At 46.5% G+C, this 26432-nt stretch overlaps 8 protein-coding genes across 8 annotated transcripts; 6 read left to right on the forward strand and 2 right to left on the reverse strand.

Annotated features, from left to right (window-relative positions):
- Positions 1 to 1915: 1915 nt before the first annotated feature.
- J7337_002652 (uncharacterized protein) lies at positions 1916 to 3390 on the forward strand (the record flags this gene model as incomplete). The annotated part of the gene is made up of 3 exons (XM_044820379.1): positions 1916 to 2321; positions 2375 to 2657; positions 2721 to 3390. The coding sequence occupies 3 exons, from the start codon at positions 1916 to 1918 to the stop codon at positions 3388 to 3390; spliced, it is 1359 nt and encodes a 452-aa protein (XP_044684679.1).
- Positions 3391 to 6715: 3325 nt separating this feature from the next.
- J7337_002653 (uncharacterized protein) lies at positions 6716 to 8236 on the forward strand (the record flags this gene model as incomplete). The annotated part of the gene is made up of 1 exon (XM_044820380.1): positions 6716 to 8236. One exon carries the CDS (start codon positions 6716 to 6718, stop codon positions 8234 to 8236), a length of 1521 nt encoding a protein of 506 aa, XP_044684680.1.
- A 1978-nt stretch (positions 8237 to 10214) lies between these two features.
- On the forward strand, positions 10215 to 10499 carry J7337_002654 (uncharacterized protein; the record flags this gene model as incomplete). The annotated part of the gene is made up of 1 exon (XM_044820381.1): positions 10215 to 10499. The coding sequence occupies one exon, from the start codon at positions 10215 to 10217 to the stop codon at positions 10497 to 10499; it is 285 nt and encodes a 94-aa protein (XP_044684681.1).
- Positions 10500 to 10897: 398 nt separating this feature from the next.
- Positions 10898 to 12829, reverse strand: J7337_002655 (uncharacterized protein; the record flags this gene model as incomplete). The annotated part of the gene is made up of 1 exon (XM_044820382.1): positions 10898 to 12829. The coding sequence occupies one exon, from the start codon at positions 12827 to 12829 to the stop codon at positions 10898 to 10900; it is 1932 nt and encodes a 643-aa protein (XP_044684682.1).
- A 6791-nt stretch (positions 12830 to 19620) lies between these two features.
- J7337_002656 (uncharacterized protein) lies at positions 19621 to 20100 on the forward strand (the record flags this gene model as incomplete). The annotated part of the gene is made up of 1 exon (XM_044820383.1): positions 19621 to 20100. One exon carries the CDS (start codon positions 19621 to 19623, stop codon positions 20098 to 20100), a length of 480 nt encoding a protein of 159 aa, XP_044684683.1.
- A 1794-nt stretch (positions 20101 to 21894) lies between these two features.
- On the forward strand, positions 21895 to 22974 carry J7337_002657 (uncharacterized protein; the record flags this gene model as incomplete). Its single annotated transcript, XM_044820384.1, has 3 exons — positions 21895 to 22174; positions 22240 to 22898; positions 22948 to 22974. 3 exons carry the CDS (start codon positions 21895 to 21897, stop codon positions 22972 to 22974), a joined length of 966 nt encoding a protein of 321 aa, XP_044684684.1.
- An 812-nt stretch (positions 22975 to 23786) lies between these two features.
- On the forward strand, positions 23787 to 24463 carry RPS18 (ribosomal 40S subunit protein S18B; the record flags this gene model as incomplete). Its single annotated transcript, XM_044820385.1, has 3 exons — positions 23787 to 23912; positions 23976 to 24106; positions 24163 to 24463. The coding sequence occupies 3 exons, from the start codon at positions 23787 to 23789 to the stop codon at positions 24461 to 24463; spliced, it is 558 nt and encodes a 185-aa protein (XP_044684685.1).
- Positions 24464 to 24798: 335 nt separating this feature from the next.
- On the reverse strand, positions 24799 to 25725 carry J7337_002659 (uncharacterized protein; the record flags this gene model as incomplete). The annotated part of the gene is made up of 1 exon (XM_044820386.1): positions 24799 to 25725. The coding sequence occupies one exon, from the start codon at positions 25723 to 25725 to the stop codon at positions 24799 to 24801; it is 927 nt and encodes a 308-aa protein (XP_044684686.1).
- Between the last annotated feature and the right edge of the window lie 707 nt (positions 25726 to 26432).

The raw sequence follows: 26432 nt of genomic DNA on the forward strand, positions 1-26432 counted from the left end.
AGAGATGGAGTACGGTATCCCCTGGTCTTGTCAAGAAAGGGAAATGCTCGGGATCGGATTAGAACCAAGTGTAGCATAGTTATTTTCTTGGCTCTGAAAGTCCAGGATCCCCCTATTGTTTACCTATGAGAAGGGAACCTTGAAGCAAGAGAAATGGAAGGCTTTCCCCCCTGAGATAGCTGGCCTTTGTTTGAATTTTCTTGGTCTCTGCTACCATACATGATTTAGACTCGCTGCACTCTCATTCCTTTTCTGATTTTGACTTTCTCCCACGAAGCGAACCTATATTGACCGATACGATACGATCCAATGCGATACGTACGAGCTTCATATCCAACACAGTGACTGACTCGGCTAATTTGTTAGTGTACTCCAGTCCATCCATGACTGTATGTACATAGTATCTTGCGTCTTACTCAGATCCAGTTGCGACAAGACTCGATTGCATTTACATCGGCCGTTGTTCACCGTTACTCCCGCAGTTGCATTGCATCGCATCGCATCACATCACGTAGGATCACTGCTCGTTCAACAATTACACCTCGGGACACCGCGACTCGGTGCATCACACTCGTTTTATTCCTCGCTGTCTAGGTACCAGTGCATTCTGCGATGTACTGTTGGATTCAATCCAACCCAATCCAAATAACCACACCGAATCTTTGAGAAGCTCCATCACTGAAGCTACTGTACCTACTAGTCAGACCGGGATACCTTATTAGTGCCGATACGATAAAGCCAAAAAAGAAAACTGCGCCATCACTGCCCTGCTTCACTGCAGATTTCCTCATCATACCAGGCCAGGCTACCTACCTATCCACCCACCACGACGGGAAATTCTAACCTATTCCTATCACCATCATCGCCTTGCATCGTATCGACCATCCCGTATACCTGCCAACGTCGCCCAATCCTCGTGTACGGTGCTGCCACCCTTCGCCCCGTCACGATCCCCCGATACCTATTTCATTCCGCCTACTGTATTCTGACTCTGCGCCACATTTCCAGCTGAAGAGTTGCGGCCGTGGTTGGCTTAGTACTTTGGACAACGTCTGTATACCCTCCCTTGCCAAGGTGGAAAAGTCGGGACGTTTGTGGCGTCAAAGCGAACTTCTCGTTCCTGCGACTCTGGGCAGAAGAGCAGAGTGGGCGAATGAGAAGGGGAAAAGAGAGAAGGGGGGAAAACCACACAACACCAAGCATTTGCTATCACAGCAGTTTGAGCCTCGTGATTGCGACCCTCCACGAGAGTTGCTGCCCCTCACCCTCCACTTCGCGATAACCGGCATAAGCGGCACCCTTCTTAGAAGTCGCCGATTGCGACGTTGCTCAAGCTGGCTTCATCAAGCTCACCTTTCGGCTCTTCGAGCTCGTTTAGCGATCGCCCTTCCCGTGCATTTCATACCAGACAACGGTCTTCTGTCAGCCATATCGTGATCAACCCGGGCTTCCTATCTTCCGATCCCCAGAGGCCACAGCAGCCTCACAACAGTCCCTTATCTCCAGTTCCTGGTACGTACAGTTGATAGTGATGCTCTCCAGTTGTCTTGTCAATGTCTCAGCTCTCATACCTAGAGGCTTCTTGGCCGATTCCCTTACACCATCCATACTTTATTTTGGACTGTTATCCTCCCCACTGTCTCTCTTTTTTTTTAATATATACTCTTGTCCCCGTTCTTCCGCCTTGGTTTCTGCATGGCCTCAGCCTTAACTTGTTCTTGGCCATCCTTGCTTCATCAGCTACCTAAGCACATTTCTCTTGCTTCTTCCTTCTTCCTTGTCCCTCTTCTTTTTTCCTTTTTCTTTTGTAGACATATCTTGCTTGTCTTTGACTTCCATGGACCGTCAACTACAGTCAACCTAGTTCGCCGGCTAATCGGTGAGCCCGCCTCCTACAGATACCCCAGGTCCTTCCATGACCCTTTCGCGAAGCCCTTCACCTGTTCCCGGTGGTGGCTGGTCAAGTCCAGGCTTGAGCCTTGACAGTGGGAGGTTGACTCCAGCGAACGTGAGCGGTGGCCCTGTTGTATGGGAATCGGCCAAGATGCGTCCTCACAACTCTAGCACATTTTCTTCATTTTCGACTCAAAACAAGGGTTTCTTCAGCAGACACATGCGGCGACTATCGAGCAGTCTCCCGCAGTTTAACGGGCAGCGTGAGACGTGGAAGGAAAAGCATGGACGGGGGCCAACATGGATTCGAAAGGTACCACTCGCCGGTAGAATACGATCGATCTATGGGCGAATGGGCAGGAGACTAAAGATGTCTCTGCTGTTCATGCTGGTAGCGATACTCTGCTATACCATTTTCTACACAACCCGTAAGTTGCCCCTGGCTTGTCTTGGGTCTTGGGCTATGACTGATCATCTGCAGCTCTTGTATATTACTGGAGGAGATCTTTCGGCGGCGGCAACAAGTTTGTCATTATCTTGGGCGCAAATGTTGGAGGTGGTGTCATGGAGTGGAAGGGCGCCAGAGAATGGGCTATCGAGCGAGACAGCGTGCGAAACAAGCGAAAGTACGTCAACCGATGGGGCTACGACTTGGAAATTGTGGACATGAGCACCAAGAAGAAGTATGCGCACGAGTGGCGGGAGAGCTGGGAGAAAGTTGACTTTATTCGGTCGACCTTGAGGAAGTATCCCAAGGCTGAATGGTAAGCTGACCCTGGCTGTGCTGTGTGTGTGTGGATGGGATAAAAGACTAAACTCAATGTCAGGGTTTGGTGGCTGGACTTGAACACATTCGTCATGGAGCCCTCAGTATCGCTTCAAGACCACATCTTCAACCACCTGCAGACAGAAGTCGAGCGCGACATCAACTATTTCAACCCTCGCAACATATCGCATCCTTTCACGAATCATTATCTGGACGAGGTCTCGCGAAGCCCTGTTGGGGATGGTAGGGCCAACTCGATCAACATGATCATGACACAGGATTGCGCCGGCTTCAACCTGGGATCCTTCTTCATGCGGCGCAGCGACTGGACGGACAGGCTGCTCGACGTTTGGTGGGATCCTGTCACATATGAGCAGAAGCACATGCAGTGGGAGCACAAAGAGCAAGATGCGCTGGATCAGCTATATCAAACGCAGCCATGGGTGCGCAAGCATGTCGGCTTCCTACATCAGCGCAAGATCAACAGTTTCCCACCCGGAGCTTGCAACCCCGACGGCGGACCTAAGGATAAGCACATCCACTATGAGGAGAACCAGCGCGATTTTCTGGTCAACATGGCAGGGTGCGAATGGGGCCGAGACTGTTGGGGCGAGATGTACTATTACCGTGAGTTCAGTTACTGGCTCAACCGAAACCCATGGGAGCGCTTTAAGGAGGATCTCATTGCGGTCCTCTGGTTCAAGCTCACCGGCAAGAAGGTCAAGTTGTGAAGAGCACTTGAATGAAGCTGTGAGATGAATGAAGCGACGAGTTACTCGATTGTTTGTTGGGACATAGACGCATCAACTCGGCGAGACGATATACGGGGAACGGACACGGACACGAAAAACAGTCTAATGGTATGACTGTGCTGATGCTTGCCACGGAGTTCTGTACATGATTTGCACTCTTTTTTTTTTTTCCTTTTCTCGACTGCATATACCCACTTAGACGAGGCATTAGAAAGAGAATCGCGACAGTCGAGAGATATAAGGGGAAATCTCGGCTGCATATCGCACGGAGAGGCTTGAATTCGGAAGTATCGCCTGCTTGCCGGACCGTCACGGTATGAAATGGGAGGAGATATGGAGTGTTTTATAGATATGAAAAGGTTGTTGTTAGGTTGTGGGGGAGGATGTATGTAGAGTTTCATGTGGCTGTCAATTAGGAAGAAACACATAACATACTTACTATGTACCTTAATTACAGTACCTCTAGCGTACCTGTACCTGAGGAGCTGGGATTGCGATCGGTCCGAAAGAGAAAGAAAACGTTTAACCACCTACGGGGGAATTATCCGATAATTACTGATACATGTGTATATATGCATGTAGGTACAGTCGTATTGAGGTGCGTGGAGTGAAACTGTTTTGTGCCGAATGAGTGAGATCCTCCGGAAGTGATGGATGATTATTGGGCAAGGATAATCCCAGATACAATCAAGCAAGCTGATACAATATGGGCGTAGCGAGGCTTCATACAATCAGGGGAAATATCAAGACATTCCAAAAGTCTAAAAGATGGAGGCCGTGGACCTCGACTCCTCGAGAAGGATGTACATACTGGTAGATCTTGTTCGTCTACATAGAGCCGAGATCATAACTGCCGGGATGTGATGTGATCTCGGGACCACGGCGCGGAAGAATAGACCAGGGGTTGATTCTCCGCCCGTTGGAGTAGGCTAACCTTGTCAGGGGAGTGCATACGGATACATACTCCGTACATACATTTCAGTAGTGGCAGATATTTATCGGATTTCAAGGTTCAATTGGAAATGTTGCAGTATCAAAGATGATGGAAGAGAAAGAAGGTGGCAGAGAGAGAGGTTTTGTGGAGAGGTCAGCAGCGTGAGTGTCCTAAAGAGGTACATACTACTTACTGTACTGGTCAGGTAGGTGGATGTGAGCAATGAGTACCTAGGCAGGGAGAAGTGATAGAAAGGTCTACTAGTCTTACTTCCATTCCTGAGACTATGTTTCAGAATAGGTCATTGTTTGCATGAGTGTGGCGGCGGCTGGATAACGCGCGTCGAGGCTAAGTGACTGAAATGTCTTGGTAAGGAATGAATTCAGCCTAGCTTAAGTATGAGCGATTCAAGATGGGCTAGATGGGGTCAAGATCAGGTTATTTTGAGGTTCAGCTGGGCTATGTATGTATGTAACTGTGTGATTACATGCTGAGTGCTTTGTGTGGATATTCTTTGTTCTTGCTTGCTTGTTGGATTGGGCTTTAAACTCCCTCAGGTAAGGTAGTTATGGATGGATAGCATCAGGTGGAGAGACAGGGATCCATATAGAAACGAGTTGAGCGCGCGGCTATACGTACATACATACCTACAGTTAGAAGCGCTGTTATGGATACCAAAGTCTGGGCTCGGCCTGATAGACTGGGTGTATGTATACAGATAAGGATAGCAGTCTAGGTACTATAATTAGTTAGTTAGTTAGTTAGTTATATGATTCACGAATTCAAGAACAATAGCATTCACATGGATAATCAATATATTACAATAGGGAATTCCAGCAGAAAACAAAACTCAGCTGCGCGGGAATGTCTCTGTTTCGTCGTCAGCTGTTTCTCATCCCATCTGAAAGCCCTTCCAGCTCCAGGGCATTTATTCATTACTCACTAGCCCCCGCCGCCCCCCTGCCCCCCTGCCACACACACGCACACACTCCACTGTCAGATAGCGTGCTCTCTAGTGAATGCAAACCCCTGAACCCGCTCGTCTACTTGACATTAGCCTATCACAAGCCTCGACTTATCCATCTCCCTGCCTGAACCGGCCATTTTCAGGCACGCCAAGCCGTATATGGTTCCGCTAAGCTTTTTCTCCGTTGGAGTGATTGGCCTTGGCCCTCTCTGAATCGGAACTGTCAAGCTACCTACGCATCAGAGCCTCTAGACAAAAGTGGTTGTGGGAGATTCTATTGGTGGCACCCTATTATATGAAGAGTCCTGACTTTGTTCAAAGGCTCCCCTCCTAGCCACCCCCTTGGCTATTGTTTCGGAATCTTTTAGCATGCATGAGCACGAGCACTAGCATCCATCTGATCTCTACTCCGTATCCCTATCCCTATCCCGTAGAGCATGGACTGACTGATAGAAGCAAGCAAGCAACACAGCGCCCAAACGAGACAAGGGGTGGGAGAGTAACAAAGAAACATGGCTAGTCTCGTTTCTCACAATAGCTTGGCGTTCGAGAGGAGAGGCTGTAAGACATTCCAGCCCATATTCAGAGACATAAACTTATACATAGCTCCCACATTCCCTCCTCTCCTTGGAAGCCCTTCCTTTTACTAGACCATAACCAACCTCACTCTTTTTTTTGTTCTCTCTCTCTCTCTCTCTCTCTCTATATCTGTGTCTTTGTACTTTCCCTGGCCTTGGCTTCTTCCGTCTTCAGTGTCTGGTTACTCTGTGGCTGAGCTGGTCTTGGAAACTTGGACAAGACACATCCACTCCTTGACTTCTTTCTTGGCTGCATTCGTCGCCATCACCGTTCAATCCTTTCGGTAGCTGGCTGACCGTCCTTGTTTTATCATTCTCTTTCCATCCACTCTCTCTTTTCTTCTTGGTTTTGTTGCTGTTTTCCTATTGACTGGGAGCAGTAATTATATCGCTGGACTACTAACCTACCTACCTACCTACCTACCTACCTACCTACCTCTCTCCTTGGCAGCGTCAGTGTCGGAGCTATTGTCACTCACTTCAATAGCCTTCCCCTCCAGCCCTCCCTCCACTTTTGGCTGGGGATTCCATCGTTCAGACAATAGGTGATGAATGGCATACAGTTCACGGGTCTATTGTTATAAATCGTTTGTTCATTGCACTTGACCTTCTCAAGGCATCAGCCTCGTTCTGATACAACCCACCACCCGGCACAAATCATATGTATCTGTGAACGACTTGATCGCATTCTTTCAATCACACTCAAAAGAACTTCAGCTTCAAATCAGAATCGATCTTGCGAATAGTTTTAACTAGAAACAACACGACACAACACCCCTCTCTCTCTCTCTCTCTCTCTCTCTCTCTCTCTCTCTCTCAGAAGCAATGCACTCCTCGATCCTCGCGCTGGGCCTTGCGGCCTTGTTCAATGGTGCGTTTGCACAGAATAACTCCTACTCTCAGTACTCCATCAAGACCACATACGACTCTTCCAACTTTTTCGAAGCCTTTGAATTCTTCAACGAGAAGGATCCTACGAACGGCTTTGTTGACTACGTCGATGCCGACGCCGCCAACTCCGAGGGTTTGGCTGGCTATGTCGATGGCGCTGTCTACATGGGTGTAGACTACCAGACAAAGAACCCCTCCAACGGCCGAAGGTCTGTCCGTGTCACCTCTCACGACGCTTTCACTCACGGTCTCTTCATCGCCGATATTGCCCATATGCCTGGCAGCATCCCCGGTGTCTGGCCCGCATACTGGATGTTCGGCCCCAACTGGCCAACCTCTGGCGAGATTGATATCCTCGAGGGCGTCAGCACTCAGACCGAGAACAAGATCAGTCTCCACACTGGGCCTGGCTGCAGCATCACCAATGATGGCACCACTCAGGGCACGACCCTCGAGTCCGAGAACTGCGATTCTGCTGGTGCCTCCGCCGGCTGTGGCCAGAACACCTCAGACAACCAGAACTACGGCGATGGCTTCAATGACATCGGCGGCGGAGTCTACGCCACTGAGTGGACATCCGACCACATTGCTGTATGGTTCTTCCACCGTGGTCGCATCCCGCAAGATATCCAGTCCGGTAACCCCACCCCTTCATCTTGGGGTCCTCCCGCTGCCAAATTCAACGGCGGCCAAGGCTGCAACATCGACGATCACTTCAAGGAGAACAACATCGTCTTTGATACCACTTTCTGTGGTGACTGGGCTGGCTCTCCTGATGTCTGGGGCAAGAACCCAGAGACTTCGTCTTTGGGAGACTGCGAGGACTATGTTGCCAACAACCCTGCCGACTTCAAGAACGCCTACTGGCTCGTAAACAGTATCAAGGTTTACGTCCAGGGAGGCTCGTACGGTGGTGGTGGTAACGGAACCACCGGTGGTGGCAACTCTGGCAGCGGTAACAGCGGTAGTGGTAACAGTGGTAACGGTAACTCTGGCAACGGCAACTCAGGAAATGGAAATTCTGGTAATGGCAACTCTGGTAATGGCAACTCTGGTAATGGCAACTCTGGTAATGGCAACTCCGGTAACGGAAACTCGGGTAATGGAAACTCGGGTAATGGAAACTCGGGCAACGGAAACAGTGGCAATGGCAACAGCGGTAACGGCCAGAGCGGAAATGGCGATGGCCAGACCAACCCACCCAGCAGTACTCAGCCAGGACAAGACACCCAGAACGGTCAGCAAGGTCAGAACGGTGATGGATACTCACCTGACAGTCAACAAGGCCAGGGCGGTGGCTACAGCACTGGCCAAAGTTTCGACAATGGCCAATACCATGGCCCCGGAGCCTACAAGACCACGAAGTCCCAACCAAGCGGCACCACAAGCTGGGACGGAAACGGTTGGCGAGTCGGGTCCAAGCGATCCGTCATCTCGAAGCGATATCTTGCATGAACAGGTCGAGCTTTTATTCTTTACAAACATATGAGATACCCCCTTATACACAACAAGGAAAGACACAGGTCGGCGGTGGCGGTGGCGGTGGTGGTGGCGGCTGTTTTTACATGACATTTCAACAGATATTGAACATCTGTCAAAGCATTTTCGATTCTAGATTTCTTATGTCAGCCTTTACTCTTCTCAGTACATACATAGACTATACATAGTCAGCCATCTCTTGGCTACAAGTGGTTGATGACCATGCGAGCATATGAAGTATTTAGCAATGCAAGTCTTATGAGCCTAATTTGGGTGTTTTTCCGTGATGTGATTGCAGTTTCGAGAAGGGGGGGATGTTGATGATGTTGGAAAGGCGTTGAGAATGCCCCCTGTTTCTTAGTCATATTGATCGACGTTGGTGGTGTTGGGGATGGATACGATACACATACACCAACCCCGATATGGCCAGGTTTTTTTTTTTATACATAGGTACCTCTTTCTTGTCATTGGCATAATGAAGGCCTGTAGACATAACATTGGATGGATGAAATGTTACTTCCATCCACTCGCATCGTGTTAAGAATATATATTCGTTATCCTTACTTGGGTTGATCGTAACCGTTATGCTAACTCAACGTGGCATTGGACGCATGTTGTTCGTTCATACTCGAAGCGGGTCTAATAACCAACAGTTAGTAGTTACGCCTGATTATTAAACCGTCGGACAAGTTTGATAATTCTCCCAGGAACTCGCGATAGTTCAGTCTCATCAGATATTCGCTCTTCTCAACAGTTTTGTTGCTGCTGCTGCTGCTGCTGCTGCTGCTGCTGTTGTTGTCGTTTGTGATTTAAAAACAGGAGTCTCCTCCATCCATTCATCAACCCATTCAACTGAACTCTCTCTACATCACAGTACGACTCCCTCCCTATCAAACCACCCACAATGGAGTCTTTTCTCGGTCTCGATCTCACAAGGAACTATTCCTTCTTCACAGTACGGCCCTTTTCCCCTTCGTGGCCAACGACTTCTCAACTTGATGCTTCTCTTATAGGTACCAGCTGCATTCTTCATCATCACGTTCCCTCACGCCTACACCATCACCGCCGGTGCCAAAGGGACCTACGACAACTGTAACCCTCGCTCTCACAGGGACAGAATAGCCAGTTGCCAGACGCTTGATAAATCTGTAAGCTTGGTTGCCCGATCGTCCCACGACTCCCACTAACGATCCCAGCATAAACAATTCCTCCTCCGTGCAAAAGCTGCCACGGAAAACGGCCTCGAAACTATCGGTTGCTATGCCGCAGGTATCTTGGCCGCGAATTTCGCTGACGTACCAGCGCCAACAATCAACATTCTCGGTCTCGGCTTTGTTGTGAGCCGTCTCCTGTACAACATCGCTTACCTGTGGTTGCAGGATATTCCCCGACTATCACGGGTACGCAGTTTAGTTTGGGTAACCAGCATCGGGTTTATTATGTCGTTGTGGGTGAAGGCCGGAAACAAGATGCTATCCATGTAAAAAGACAGCCAGCCACCTGAGGGCCGGTGTATACCTACCTAGATAGGTATCTATTTGCTAACTACCTAGTCACCAGAGACTGTTCTGTTGGCATCCAGTCTTCCCAAGTACAACATTCCCGCCTGGTCTCACACTTTCTCGGCCATTTTATTCGCCTTGTGAAATTCTTTGCCCCGGGTATAGTAGGTGCAAATCCCATCTGCCGATTCCATAAGCTGCGTTTCGCTTACTGCCCTTGCTCTCTGTTGTTCTAGTCCATATGAAACCTAGCTGCAGTATCATGTGAGTGTTATATATCATCATCTGCAACGCAAACAAGTACCTGCTGTTCGAATCGAGTACAGGGAAGCCTTCTCGAATGTAGCACTTGTCTGGCCATGGTTCTCTATAAAGATCCCCTCCTCTCGTGGAAACTTAGACAACAGAAAGTCTTGACCCAAATTCGTCACAGAAGCTTCACAACTTTCGAAATGTTTCCCATCAACTATCTCGTCTTACTCTTTGCCTCAAGCGCCCTTGCCCTCCCTCACAACCCAGAGGCTTGCGACACAGATGCCGCTGCCGTCACAGCTGCTCCCAAAGAGTCGTTTGACTGTGACTACAGCTATTGTGGTGAGGATGACGATGTCTTGTGGTGCTTTCACTTCATCCCTTTCACTACCATCAACCCTACCCTTGGTCCTCTTCCTGGCGAGACAAGGGTCTCTATCGGCATGTGCGGTCCCAAGTCAGCAGACCCGAACCCAATGGATTGATTTCGGGGCATAGGCTCTGCTAGGGAAGTTGTACGTCATGGCGACGGATGGGTAGGCTTGGGTGGTTGAGCGATGTATATCAGATGAAGACGAGCTGAGGAACGAATGTAATGTCGTGATCTAAGCTTAAACATGAAACTGTGGTTCTAACATCCAGCCTATGGCCCAGCATACCTAGGGCTTCTAGCATGAGGTACTTATCAAATTAACTAAAAGAAAATCGGTATTCCATCCCTCCATATGCTCCTAGGCTTAGTAAATAGAGCCAAATGCCAATCCAGATGCCTAACCCTACGCCTTCCCATGCTTCATTCAAGGGAGTGTACCTCTCTCTCTCTCTCTCTCTCTCTCTCTCTCTCTATCTATCTGCCTGTCTGTGAGTGTGTGGATCGATGCTCTTAGTGCATTTCGGCACCTCCGAAACTCTTGTGTCGTGTCAGTGTGGCCCGGGCCTGGGTTGCTCTGGGAAGCTGGTCTTTGGTAGACTTGCGCCTGCTGAGAGGTCGGCGTTCCGGCACCTCTTCTGTCCCACTCCGACCTTGTTCGGCTTCGGTCATAACATCAGCTGGCATGGAAGCATCATCCTTGATCTTGGCAACGAAAAATGATGCGATCAGGACACAAGCTCCACCAAGCGCGAACACAATAGAAATACTGTGGTCTCCCGGTGTGCCTCTGGGCTTCTGCCAGAGCTTGAAGATTATACTGGAACCAACAGTAGCAATGATTTGAGGTGCCGCAATCGCCATGTTGTGGATGCCGAGGATCACTCCAGCCTGATCGATTTCTTCCTCCTCGTCATCTGCGGTACCGTCGTTGTTTGCTCTGGCGGCGGCCAATCGTATCTTTTGAGCTCGTATCAGGGCATCTCTCCGGCTGATCTCGGCACTGATGATGGCCCATGGAGCCCACAGTGTCATCGCCCAGGTGATACCAACAAGGCCAACAAGCACGGTGGCCGCCTTTACGGTCCGGACGAAAAGCGTGGCGAACATACACCCAGCAAAAAGAAGGAGGGACAGAAACCAAGCACGCTTGAGAGTCAGGCCCGGAATGGCCAGCTTGTCTAACCAAGAGGGCTTCTCATCCTCGTCCGAGTCATAGTAGCCTGCAGGGCTCTCTCCCGGAATACCGGTGACTGGCTGGCTATCGTACGTTGGCGCAATGAAAAACGGAAGGAATACATTTGTGAGCAAGCTCACGATCGAGTTGATGAGAAGTGCAAAGGTACCAATGCGGGTCGCTTGCTCATACAGTTTGTTGAGCTGTTCCGGAGACATGTGGGGATTCGCTTGCAGGTATGGCTCGACGTAGATCTCTCCGATATATGAGGACGTATAGAACAACAGAGGGAAGAAGCCGACCCAGGCGCAGAACTGGACCTCGCATACCCTCTTGATCTGAGGCGGAAGGCGTTTGATCGACTTGAAAATAGTGAAGAAGAAGGAGAAAACGCCTTGTTGTTCTTTTTTGGCGGGGCCGTCAAGTCGGGGATCCCTCTCCTTGATGAAGGCGGTGCTCACAAACACGGTCAAGGCAAGGGCAAAACATGCGATGGCACAGAGAATCTGGAATTGCGTCCTCCCAAGGAAGCCAAGGTGACGCGTCAAGTCGACATATCCAGCAATGTATCCAACGATGTTACCAAATCCGGTGATCCGACTGGCCATGGCATTGGCAGATTCTTGCTGGTGAGCTGGCGCACAGTCGACGATGAAAGCACGAATGGACGCCTGGACAGTGTTGATGGCGAAATCGAGCACGTAAACACCAATGACCGCGACCACGATGGTTGTTGTTTTCACATCTTTAGACTCTGGGTCAAAACCCATGAGTCCAGCAGCACCACCGACAATCTCTTTGGCCCATGCAAGAAACAAGAGGGAGAGGATGGTGGCAATAGATCCCCCGATCATGAACGGTTTTCTCTTACCCATAGGCAGACGGCAATTGTCGCTGAGCATACCCACATATGGCTGAACAAGGGTGCCGGTTAAGGGTCCAGCAATCCAGACGAGAGCCATGAGAGACTTGCTCAAGCCAAGGGACAGAAGATATGGTGACCCGTTTGAAAGCTCGACAGACCAGGCGATCTGGAGACCGCCAATGCTGATGGTCAATATGAGCAAATACCATATGCTCTTTGTGACCTGTGAATCGTCCGCTTCCCCATGGACATTGTTGGCGCCATTGTTTAGTAGAGGTGATTGTTCGTCGTAGCCTTGTGTGTTGGCGCCTCGAGCGATAGACTGGCTGCCGCCGGTTCTTCGTGGATTAGAGGATGAGGGAGAGGCTGGTAGCCCACCCCCCCCAGTGTCTTCCGCGCCCATCACAGCGGTGTTCGACAATAAGTTGTTGGAACAGGCTTGGCAATCTGGAATCTGGAGGAGACACTCGATGCTTTGAAGTTGTTGCTATCTAGCTGCCGTAGGTAAGAATCCGGATGCGGGGAGGGTATGAAGTGCGAGCTCAGGGCAATTACAGTACGGCAGTTGTGTTGCTAAGAACAGACGAAGACGGTGACAGGGGCTGTATCCGTTCGCGACCTGGGTTATCTGCGAATGGTTATCACAAGCAAGCAAGATAAAGGCGCTGAGGAGCCGATCTCGTGCAGACACGAGACAAGGTGACGCAAAGCAAGTAAAAAAAAACGGTGGACTTCAGAAGATAGGTAGTCGAGGTATCTTACTTTGGTGAGCTGGCTGGATCATTAAATGTCCGTTGGATATGAAACTAAGTATCTATCATGTGGTCAAATCAAAAAACTCACGCGAACGAAGCTGCGCCTGTCGTAGGCAGGCCTCAGAGTCAGGAGTCGGGCGTGGCAGGTAAAGAGAGGTCGGGTACCGTGTTGTCAGAGTGAGGAAGAGGTGCGTCACTGGACCCGCTTCCAATAGATCGTGACGTTAATCATCAATTTACTGATCGAGGCCCCCGTTCCTGATTCGGATCACTGTCTGGGGCTTGCAGCGCGCTATGTCATTGGTCACGGCACATGTCCAGGTGGTACTGACCACTGATGTCCCCTGTAGCTGCCCCATCCGCTGGTGCTTCTTCTGTGGAACTTACCCTGTATGTAGATTTCACTGCATCAAAAATGACGGATAATACCAAAGGCATGCAGCAATTTGAGTACGTTGAGGACCTTTTTGTCTGTGTCTCGAACTGAAATCCACTGCACGTGGTGATGTGACGCTCAGAGTCGAAGCGGTCAGCAGGATATTTGTGTTGAACTGAGCCTAGTAAGCCAGATGCGTGTAACTCAGCAGTTTTCAACTGGGCTTCAGATAATGTATGACGATGTCCGATCAGAAGAAATGCTCCTAAATCACGATGGTCTTCTCTACTAGCTCCTGACGTGAGTGGTACTCTTACCAAGAGCCTCAACAGACGTTGTCGAGAAGCTTTATGCTAATGCTCTGTATCTTATCGTACATATATACTACCTACTAATCTTATCAAATCTCTAGAGATCTGGTCGAACTCGATACATATGAACTGTTCGGCAGTATGTTGCACCGAGTCCTATCCACATCAATAAATCATAGATGCCTCAGGCCATTTTTCACGAGCAACAGGAATGCCTGCAGCTTGGCAAAAACAAACCCTGAAAATACCCCATGTCACCGAGAACAGCGACAACCACCATGATGCAACCAGATATTTCCAGATGTACCGCTCACGATATTTTCCCCCATGTATGTACGTATGTTGAGACAAGAACAACAAGCAGGAATCACCTCGCCACAGGGAACGGAGTTACGCCGAACAAATTCGAAGCGAGAAGTGGACCAGAGGGGATAAGACTGGGCGAGACTCAAAGATGGTCCACCAAGACAACCATCAGCGAATAGCACCGGCTCAACCTGAACCTGAACGGTTGTCTGCGGGTTCAATGGACAAGGTTGATGTTCTCCCCATACGCCAAGGCCAGGCGCTGTTATCTCTTCAACTTATCATCGCCAACTCCGGTGGCCAAGAGGTGAACTTACGAGAAGGAAAAAGATAGGGAAAAGAAACCACGCAAAAAATTGCTCAGACGCAAGTCAAGTAGAGTATAGACTAGCCGGTTCAAGAAAACCCTCTCCGCCTACCATCAGAAAAAGTTGCCATGTTCGATAAGCTCAACCTTCAAGCAATTATCCGCGCTGCTACTGGTGTCGGAACGCCAAGTCCGGCGCCGAGAGCGGGTGGCGAATGAGACATGTTGTGGGCTGCAAAGGGAGCCAACGGGAACGGCGATAGTTGAGTGCCTCGATGTTAGAGGTCAAGACCGTGACAAACACCGGTCCGGTCTCTGCCGAACTCCGTCCTGCCCTGCCCGTAATGGTTGCAGAAACGGAAGAAGCAAACAGTGGGAAAACGTGGAGGTTTTCTACCTGTCAGCCGGGCAGCCAGGGTCATTCATTGACTTGCCGGTGTATTAGCAGTCCATCCTGCAAAGTTGACAGTTGCAAACTATGCTGACGGCTCCAACGGCTCCAATGTCGCGCGAGTGGCTACCAAAGATAGATGGGGATTTGGCTGACCTCGTTCACAAGTATTAACCGAGCAAGGGCCGATTCCCTAGTACATACTTCGCATTAGGTGGTTCAAGCTAACGCTCCTAATAACTCAATTCAAGCCGGCTTTTTTAACAGCTTAGCTTAGGGGGGGGGTACATTAAATTAAGTTATATTTTAAAAGTTAGGCTTAAATTAAATTAACTAACTTAAGTAATATAAGTTAGATAGCTATAGAGAATAGCTTTACCTATTTTCTATAACTAGCTTTTTAAGTATTATATTACCTCTATTACCTCTAGATTTAGGCTATAATATTAATCTAATAATATTATTCTAGCTTAACTAAATAACCTCTTTACTTTAGCTAATTTAGTAGGTATATATAAAATATTTTAAGCTATTTTTAATAATATAAAATAAGTATATTTATATTACTTTTACTATTAAATTAGTTTATAGCTAATTTACTTAATTTCTTTTATTAAATATTAAGATAGCTTAGTAATAGGTATCTTATATAGCCTTACTTATTTTATATAAAAGGTAGTAGGAATACTATTAATTTTATTAGTTTAAGAAATTAGATTTTATATAATAAGTAATTAAAGGGATTAAAAGTCTTTAACCTCCTAATTTTTAATATAAAAGGCTTTAAAGTATATATAAATAGCTTTAACCTTAATCTTATTATTAATTAAATAAGTAAAGAATTTTAGTTATATATTAAGATAAAGGATTATTATTACTTAATAGATTAGTAATAAGATAATCTTCTTCCTATAAGTATATAGCTTATTTATAGTATTAGTAATAGCCTTATAAGCCTAACTATTTATTATTTTTAAAGGCAGGGCTTAATTTATTAAAAAAAAATAAAAAGGCAGGGAATTTAGTAAGTAAGAATTTAAAAAGCTTAGTAAAGCTATAGCTATAAAAAGACTATAGTAATAATTATAAAAGTGCTAATATAGCTTCTTATAACTATATATAATAAATAAAATTATAGCTTTTTTATAGCCTTTAAGCTTTTTAATTTTTTTTTTAAAAGGATATAAGATACCTATAATTTAGTATAAATAAGCCTAGTTATCTAGATATAGGATATCTACCTCTAGAATCCTTTTTAAAAGTTCAGGGTTATCTAAACTGTAAATATAAAATTAGTTAATAACAGTTTATAGGCAAAAAGTATAGTTAATTATTATTAATATTAAATTCTATCTTATTTATTAATCAAGCTATAGCTAAATATAAGAAGATATATTATTAAAGCTTATAATATTTTCTATTTTATAGGCTTTATATATATATTATAACTAAAGCTTATAGTATTATAGTATTTTTTATATAAATTAAATAATATTATATAGCTTCTTTATTACCCCTAGGGCATACTATAACTCCTTATAGTTATTTATATAATTAAGGGTAGATTAAATAAAAAGCTAAAAGGTAAGAAATAAAGCTTTAGCTATAAGATTAATAATATAACCCTAATACTAAAGCTAATAAATTTACACTTACTTATTAATTAAATATAATAAAAAGTAACTTAGCTACCTATAAAAAAGGGCTATAAGGTATATAGTATTTAATTTAATATTATTAAAAGTAAAGAAGCTAAGCTTATATAAAAGGAAGTTAAAGGTTTTATATATATTATTAATAATAATAGCCTAATTCTTTTTAAAATAGGTTCCTTTAAGCTTATAGAAAGTAATAACCTTATAAGTTAGGAATCCTGCTATTATAATATAATAAGCAAGTACTCTTAGAATAGTATAGCTATTTAGGGAAGTCTATAAGTTAAAGGATAAGCTAATAAGGGATAAGGCTATAAAGAGCTTTTTTTTAATAAGGGCTTTTTTTTTAATATATTATATAAGGAGCTAATTTTAAACTATAGTCTTACTCTTTAAGAAGGCTACTTTAATAATCTTAGGTAGTATTAATAAAAGGCTATAGAAATAGGTATATATAATAATATTAAGGGAAATAGCTATAGTAATAATCTAGTTAATAAAACTATAATAGAAGCTCTTAATAGATAAGGCTATTAAAGGTATAGGGGGGGGGTATTTTAAAAAGCCTATATTATAGATAGCTATAATAAAGGCTATAGTAATAGTAATATTAGCTCTTTAAAACTAGCTATAGCTCTAATAATCCTATAAGCTAGTCTTAAGTACTTATTATATAATAAAAATACCTATAAAAAGTTATATAATCTATCTATAAAGTTACTTTTTATATTATATATTTTATAAAGCTAAAAGGCTATATTAATAAGGTAGTAGTAATAAAGGATAGTTAATATAAAGGCATAACTATATTTAAGGACCTAACTATAGTAAGGTATAACCTTATATACTTATTTTTTTAATATAAAAAGGTACCTTTTATAGTAAAGTACTAGAAGGTCTAATAGCTAAAGGTAGTACTTTTTTATAGGCAAGGAAATTATATTAAGCTACTAAATAATAAAAAGGGACTTCTAAAAATATAAAAATTAGGTTACTAATATTTTTAATAATACTAAAAAAGATATTAATAATAATAATATTAATATTATAATAGTATTATAAAAAAAATGCAGTTAAAAAAGAGGTTAAGAAAGTAATTTAGTAATAATTAAAGAAAGCTAGCCCTTAAGGTATAGATTATAAGATAATATAGGGAAAAGAAGGTTTTACTAGGGTTTTACTAGGCCAGTTTTTTTACCTTTAAAATCCTACCCTAGAAATGCAATTTCCTTATAAAAAAAGCTTTAAAATTAATAAAAATAAGAGGGTACTTATATATTACTAATATTACTATATAAACTTATAGACTTATAAGTTAGGACCTTTATAGACTTAAGTTATAGTAATTTTTCCTAACTTATAAATCAAGGGGTTAGACTTAAATTAAGTTAAATGACTTGAATTATTAGGAGCGTTGGTTCAAGCGTAAAGAAGGATCTCCGTGCAAGGATAATGTGCATCAACGTGCTCAGTCTTGGCAGAGTGTGGCATTCATCAGAGACTTCATCAGGCTGCAGATTGCTTGGTACCTGGAAGTGGAAGCAAGACGTTGAATTGGATGTCACTACCACTGTATGTGTTCTCCGAAGGTCGAGCCGTGGCCTTGATCTCAGAAACCTGAACCCAGCACTTTTAGCAGCTCATAACGGAGTTCAACGGACTCAGCTCGGCGTTACCTTCACACAACGACGCTGCCTAATGACTTGCCACGCAGAGTCTAGCTTGTCGGTCTGTTCATGACCCCGTCTGAACCCCAAGAACCCCCCAACAATGCTAGTGGGCGAGTGGGCATAAAGTGGATGACATCGTGCGGGGGGGCCTCCACGGCTCGACTTTGTCGCCGACCCCGTGTTTTTAGATTCAAGTTGGAGTCTAAATGAGGTGCTGGTGGTGTCGAAAACGGCCAATGTTACACCATGCATGAGGCCCGTTGCTGTGCTGCGGGAATCGATATCCAGATGAAAAGTTTGTTTTTAGAGGCATCGACGGTATGAGACAGGTATTATTAACGGCTGATACACGAGGCGCCTCATCATTCACCTAATTCCTAAACGCCATGTTTCCGCTGACTTCCACGTCGACTACCGGACACATTTGGCTATGTATGGTTATTACTGGTATGGATACCCTGGTGAAATGAACGAAACAAGGCTCGCTATTGGATCCATTTTCTGTCAGCCAAGCCTGGGCCAGTCGACATGCACGAAACTCTGGTGCCTGCAATCGTAATCTAACTTGAGCACCCTTGTCACTGTCAGAGCGATCATAGAAATGATCACCGGCTAAAAGCCAACAGGCAGGAAACAACCTTTCGCCCTCCTGCGGCCTGCCCCTTTGAGGCTGATAGTTTACCTACCTACCTACCAACTGTGGCGTACGTGGTGTAGCCTCAACATGTGTCTGCAACTCCGGGATCTGCAATGTTGCTAAAAACTGTTACTTCCGATCCATCCACCACGACATGGTCAACCGCGAGAGGGTTGCGAGGCAGCAAATGTACTCTTTCCAACTCCCCGGCCCTACATTACAGGGTTTCTCCATACAGTTGTTCTGGCCAACACTGACCTCATTGAGGGTCTGACCCCGTATAAGCCGCCGAATCCTCCGCTATTCTCCGCCCCCGACAACCTCTTCAGCTAATCACAGTGCGGTGTCTTCATTTCCAGGGGCTACCAGACCCAGAGGCAATCCAAAGAACGCCCCAATGTACCACTTGTACCCGGGGACCAGGGGCCCCAAGGCGGTTCCACCTCCACAACCAAGCCCAGGTTTTTCAAGGCGCCGCCGGACAGTAGGACGCATTGGATGGATACAGGCCGAAACGACCGGAGTCTTTGAGGGGTTTTTCTATCTCCAGTCTCCAGGGATTCCCTTTTAAATGTCCAGGCTGCTGCATTTGTCTCGTTCTATCCATTTATGATAAACGATCGCCCATACCATCTCTAACACTTCCAAAGTTGAGGATCCTGCCAATCCCAAGCTCATTGCCTCGATCATAACAACTCAACAATATACACTTATCATCGAGCTTACATCTTTCTCTATAAACACGAGAAACCCTGTTTTACAGCCAAACACAACATACTATCCACAATGGCCATCCGAGAGCACTTCCGCCGCGCTGTGCGCTCCGACGCTTCAAGCACAAATATCGTCGACGCCAACACTCCCGGAAAGATCACAGCCACCATGACAAAGTCCAGTCAGAACAGTGACAAGTCAGACTCATCATCAAAATCATCACTCGTCAACAAGCTGTCCCGTACCTGGACGTGGGGGTCTAAGGACAAGGATGCCACCAAGGAGCGCAAGACCAAGAACAAGAAGGGAAAGAAGATCACCCACCCTAGCGAGAAGCCAATGACCGCACAGAATCTCCAGCACCAGGAGATGCTCTCTCACTTCGACTTTACATTTGGCGCCTCTTGTCCTGAACAAATTGAGGAGGACAATTTCATCGGCATCAGCCCTTGCTGCACCAGAGCCCCCAGTGTTGTTGACTTCTCACTGGAAGGCGACAGCGAAAGCGATGATCAGACATCTTCCTCGTCTTCCTCCGTCAAATCATCGTAGGCCGTTTCCTGAAATGGCAAGGTCAGTGATAATGGATGGACGGCCATGCGGGCTCGCCGATTGTCGATAGCGGCGAATCTTGGAAGAGTTCTAGAACACCAGTTTCAACGCCTGCCACTGAGAGCCCGCAAAGTCACTGAGGCACACCAAATCAGGTACCTCCCTTGGAAGATCCTCCTGGAGCGTTGCATTTTATGTATCCGCCATCGTGGCACGACTCTGGAAGCCGTCTCTGTTCACGACCATATCACCGATTGGGGTGATGCAACCATCTCAAAGATCAGCCCCTGTTCCCACCCAAACAGGAATAACAGCTGACGATCTGAGCAACACCACCTCGAAACTCACTCTTAATCATTGCATTAGAGCATAACAACAAAAGACACCAAAACAAAAGCAGTGCGCATTGGCTGTCTTTCTCATCGTCTTCTCCTGACGACGGTGTTTCGGGCATCGAAAGAAAACCGCATGAAATGATTTGAAACGCCACGACATGTGTGGTTTGGAATATAGCATATTGAATTTAGCGACTGTCTTGAGGAGTTTTGCATATCATTTTGGTCGTGCACTGGGGCAAATAGACCAAGAGGCGTTGGATTGAATAGACCAATAAAAGTCTACTTGTTTTACAATCAAACATCTTCTCCTAGGTACTTGTGCCATTTGAGGTTAAACTTCAACGGCAGCTTTTAACAAGTCATGGTCGGCCAGAAATCCCTGAGTTGGCACAACAATCAGATCCATTGGTAAGGTATCTTAAGTCAATGTATAACGACTAATACAACATCGATTGTGTTGAATGGTCTTATTAGGAAGAGTGTTTATGTCACAATTGCGCTGCTTTCAATACGGCCTATGCGTTATCCGTGGCCAAATAGGCTTTATTCCAGCCCGAACAAAGAGCAGCTCCTTTTGTTGTAACACAGGATGTTTCTGTCAGTTCACTGACATCGAGATCCCATAGGTCGACAACCAGGCACCAGAACAACCATATAACAAAGAATGGAACTCGCTTACACGCTAGGTAGACATATGCCAAGCACTCATCTAGATACAAAAGAGTTGATGCGTAACTTGACAACGGAAATTCGATGTAACACAGAGCAAACCATGAATATATATATACATACTGTCGGTGCACCAATATACTGCAACTCCAGCTCCAAATCATGGTCGTTATCATCATTAATGTATCTGCGCCTACCCGCCAATGTAACTGCCGCTTGTTTGCGCTGCGTTATTGGCATTGGATCTCACCAAGCTCGAACAGCTAGGTAGGTACTAAGGTAATTAATTTACTAGACACCTCTGCTTTCGCGTCTGATATGGTCTCTTTCAATTGAGGTTCCACCAAAGTTGGAACCTGCCATTGACTTGGGCAACTTTCCTGCCCGTTCCATGTCAAGGCAGCACCTCAAAGGCAGTAGGTTACCTTAGGTAGCTTAATGTGAGGTAAGTACTATGGTACGCATGCGCGCGGGGGAAGGCAGACTTTGACACTGCGCGCAGGCTCCTGCTGCAAAGACCACAATGTACCTCGACTGTGATTGACCTCATCCATGGATTTCCGTCCCAACATTGAATTACCTACTAGCTTAGTACCTTAGGCATTGCCAGAGTTACTGAATCAATAGGGTGCCCTGGCAGGCGGGTTCCTTCACTCGAACAGTTTCTCTTCGCTTGCTGCATGATCTTCTCAACGCCATCATCTTTCCCTGACATTCTATCTCACACCAACATCAAAAACAACCGTCGTCGCTTTCAGGTATATCGCGTTTCTTTACTGTCGTCGCCATGTCGAGCAAGTCTTGGTATACCCTCAAGTCCAAGGCCGTACATACGCGGTATGGCTTGACCAAGAACATTCAAGTCCTCCTTCAGGGTTTGGAAAGCTTTCACGCCGGTGTTATCGACGCCAGAGAGCTGGGAAGCATGGTCCGGCTGAGTCCTCGCCGCAGAGAATCAGTTGCTGCAACAATCGCCAAGTGCGCGCGCATGATCAATAAGGACCCCCAAGAGTCCAAGACCTGTGTCGACATCATTGAGATGTGCACCGAGATCCTCGAAATTGCCGGTAAGTAATCCCCTAGCATCTGGCTGACCGTTCCCAAGAAAGCAGCGAGTGACTCCCTGACCTAGACCGACCACCACCCATCGAGGGCTTTCCTTTCATGAGACTACCTGCAGAGATCCGAGAGTATATTGTCGACTTGATGGTTGATACCGTCTTCAAATCGAAGGGTATCAAACCCAGTTCACGAAAAGTGAGCTGCAACTGTCCGCAGCTGGAACGTGAATTCGGGTCTTTCCACACTCCTCAGATGAAAACTTTGCCATCTATCTTGGGTCCAGCACTCAACCACGAATTCTTTCGCATTTTCTTTCGGAAGAAGGCTGTCCGTTTCCGCTGCTGCTGCGAACTTCTCTATCATCTCGACAGTAATCCCCTGCTTGTGCAGAATGTCCGCGACATCAAGGTTCACTGGTGCGGACCCAAGTCGGCAAAAACCTTCAAAAAGCTTGCAGAATGTGATAAGCTCGAGGGTTTGACCATCAGCATCTCAAAATCCACGCTTGCCAACCTCAGTCCACGAGCCGATCTAATGAAGCAATTCTTCCCGCTATCCTATCGCCATGTCAGAGTCACCGACATTCTGGGATTGGACGAGATTTTGACCATTCGGGGCCTCAAGGAGGTGTCAGTCACCCACCTCCAAACAAGGAGCACCAACCTCACCGCTGAGACTGATAGAGCGAATCTCTCAGAAATGCTTGCTCATCAACTCAAAAGAGAAAAGGTTTGGTTTTCCTGACCGAGAGAACCCGTTTAATGCTGATGCCAGTTAGGGTTACGACCCGCTTGACGAGTTCTAGGTGGTCAGAAAGGAGTCACGGAAGCTGAGAATTTGCGAGAACGATGACACCCAACTACATGTGCAGAACAGGAAAACAACATGGCCCGAGTTTGGAGCAAGGCGTAAGGAATAGACATACTAATGCTTGTCCTCATGGACAGATTGATTTGACAGGCTAAGCATAGAAGGATGCGTGCTGGTACACAAATGAACGGGAATAGATAGATAGATTAATTACTAATCTAGGGAATGTAACAACTGTCAAATTACGGAAGACTCCATTTGGTGAAAACACTAAAGACTCCGTACTCAAAAAACGTTGCGATATTGGTCTTGTCTTGTACCAGCACCGAGGTGAGGTATCCGGCTCAAGATCAGCTGGCGAGCTGAGCTGACCGAGCGATGGAAAAAGACGGGCAAAGTACTCACTCTCTATACGGATCTTGGGCTGCACAAGCTGACAGCATGTGATGATCAAAGTCCTACCTGGTCTGATGATTGAAGCCATTCATATTGGAGCCATACGCGGACTCTCGAGGCGCTTCACAAAGTACACTCATTCGTGGTGGTTCTGAGCGTTGAACCTGAATTAAAGAAAGCCGTATTATCTGGCAGTAACAAAACTTTTAGTTCAAAATTGGATGAGTCAGGGAGACTGAGACCCAAGCTCCGAGTCAGATGGTTCACGTGACCTGGCAGATAGTCGTATTTTGCCCTAGTACCCACCCACAGCCTTTTTTCTTAAGCGAGGGCAACTCAGTCTTCTATCTTCTACACCCGATCATCGAATTCAACGAGCATACGGCAACTGCCCGGTAGAAGTTGCCCATCATGTCGCTCGTCTCGGGAGAGAAGTCGAACTTCCAGTTCGTAAGTCACCCTCTCCAGCATCGCTTCATCGATATCGAATTCGACACCGTTGCGCTCGAATGCGCTCGTGCCATCCTGTTCAGCGTTGTGTGCATCGAAATCGATGATGAGACATGAAACCCGAAAGAAGCAGATATTAACGATTGACAGATTCTCCGTCTTCTCAACACCAATGTTGACGGAAAGCAAAAGGTTATGTACGCCTTGACCAGGATCAAGGGTGTCGGTCGCCGATACTCCAACTTGGTTTGCAAGAAGGCCGACGTGGATCTGAACAAGCGGTACGCGAACTTTGATACCTACGAGATGCACAAAATATACTGACAATAATCTATAGCGCTGGTGAGCTCACCTCTGAAGAGCTCGAGCGAATCGTCACCATCCTCCAAAACCCCACCCAGTACAAGATCCCCACGTGGTTCATCAACCGACAGCGCGATATCGTCGATGGCAAGGACTCCCACATTCTTGCCAACGGTGTCGACTCAAAGCTCCGTGAGGATCTCGAGCGCCTCAAGAAGATCCGCGCCCACCGTGGTCTCCGACACTACTGGGGTCTCCGTGTCCGCGGTCAGCACACCAAGACCACTGGTCGCCGTGGCAGGACCGTCGGTGTCTCCAAGAAGAAGGGTGGTTAAGCTTTTTATGGGTGTTGGTTATGGGTGGACAGGCGTGACGACTGGTTTCTCCATCTTTCTGAGCATTTTGAGAGGTTTGCTTTCTGGCAACATGTAGCCAAAGCAAGGGCTGTACTCTAGATCAGAGTCACGAATCAAAAGTATTCAAGTAAAGATGTTCTTTGAGGGAGCAGGAACCGTTCATGCTACAAACACGTGAAGTTTATGGTTCTACGAAGTCAACGACAGGGTGAGCCGGGGGCAATGTGGCTTTCCTACGGAAGGGAAAAGATACTGTATGATTCTAGGCAAGGGTATCATGGTTTTTCTTTTGACTGCTTAAATGTGCCTTTCACTCAATCCTCGTGCGTGACAGCCATATCCAAAACCTCAACTCTTCCCTGCCCCTTGGTCTCATTGCCAATAAAGTCGGATAGGGGCTTAAAGGCTCCAGGTTCTACAAAGCCTACCACTTCCCATTCCGAACCAACGACATCTTGACTCTCGACTTGCTCAACGTAACTGAGGATCTTATCCTTGACTGTCCCCACAGCCTTTTGCTCGCCGTCTTCTTCCTTGTTGCCTCCCTTGGCTCCTTTCACGGCTTGCTTGAGGACGTTGGTGGTACAGGCGATACGAAGTCTCATGCGTGCTCTCGCTACTGGAATGGGCTGATGAGCGATGAGGGCTTTCATAGCTTCAAGGGCCTGGCTCTTTGCGCTCTTGGTCGTGCTTACCCCCGTCCAGTTGTGCTGAGCCCTGGGCTTAGCTTCGCCCGCTTCTCCAGTCGCAGGTGTTCCAGTAACACTTCCGGCAGCGCTCTTATCTGGTGTCGCGGTGTGAGCCTGTGAGCTGAGCATGTCGAGAGCCTTCTCGATCATGCCAGAAGTGTAGACGCGCTTGGTTCTTGGATCGACCAGTTTGCTAGCGACTATGCTGACAACTTCGTTGTGCACCCGCTCTGTCTGCGCCGCGCGCTCTTTCTCGCCGACTTGCATCTCGCCCTTTTTCAAAATCTCAAGGATGATGTCGTCAGTAGACTTGCCCTTGCCAAAGGCCTTGTCGAGATCCTCACGAGGCGCTGTTTGCCCCTTGGACACGTTGAGGAAGACATTTGGGATCTGGAGGACATTATCGAGATCTGTCTCAATCCCGGATCGCCACTCGAGGACCTTGTTCTTGTAGCAGGCGAGCTCAAAGCGCTTCTTTCCCTTCTTGAGGCGTACGAGGGAGACGTTTGTGAGCTTGATTTGGTTGGATGGTTGTTGGATCTGGCGAGACATGATCGGCGGTTTGTTTGATGAGATGAAATAAATTAGAGAAGGGAAACAGGGGAGGCTGCGTTGAGTTGCTGAGACTTGGGTGGAAACAAGGTCGGGTAGGTAGGTAGTTAATAAAGACAGTTGGTAGTAGGTAGGCACTTTCACCTTGTGTACCAGAACTTTTTTCTGGACCCCGCCAAGAGTCAGGTTTGGATTTCCTAACTAATGCGTAATGCCCCGCACCAATAAAGAAGATGGTGAGTGGTATGGAGGCCTTCGTCATTACGATACCTTGCCTTAGCAGGCACCTACTTCTGTACCAAACCTCTGTAACCATTTATTTTATAAATTTAACCACTTATCATGACCCATCCCCCCTTTTCTAAATAATAAGGCATATACTGAGCTTCGATGCCATGCGTGATTGGTCTCCTGTTGTATGTAAGAAGTAGTTGTTGGAATAATGCGGATGGGCTAAACTGGCTGATAACCAGAATCAACATGACTTAGATGTTGTGAGACTCACAATATTTACTATGGACATGGCATATCCCCGAGTGCCCTCATCTGACATTTCTACGTTATCTTAGCCACTGGCTACATTCATGTCGCCGAGATTGAGAATAACATACGCCTAGCCTCGTATGATATGACATGTCTTGGCCATCGGTATGACTCTTCATTCGGTGGACAAGGTCTAATAGTAACTGCTTATGTTGCTATTTGGA

The sequence above is a fragment of the Fusarium musae genome, chromosome 2 (assembly GCF_019915245.1).
Source record: "Fusarium musae strain F31 chromosome 2, whole genome shotgun sequence".
NCBI lineage: Eukaryota > Fungi > Ascomycota > Sordariomycetes > Hypocreales > Nectriaceae > Fusarium > Fusarium musae.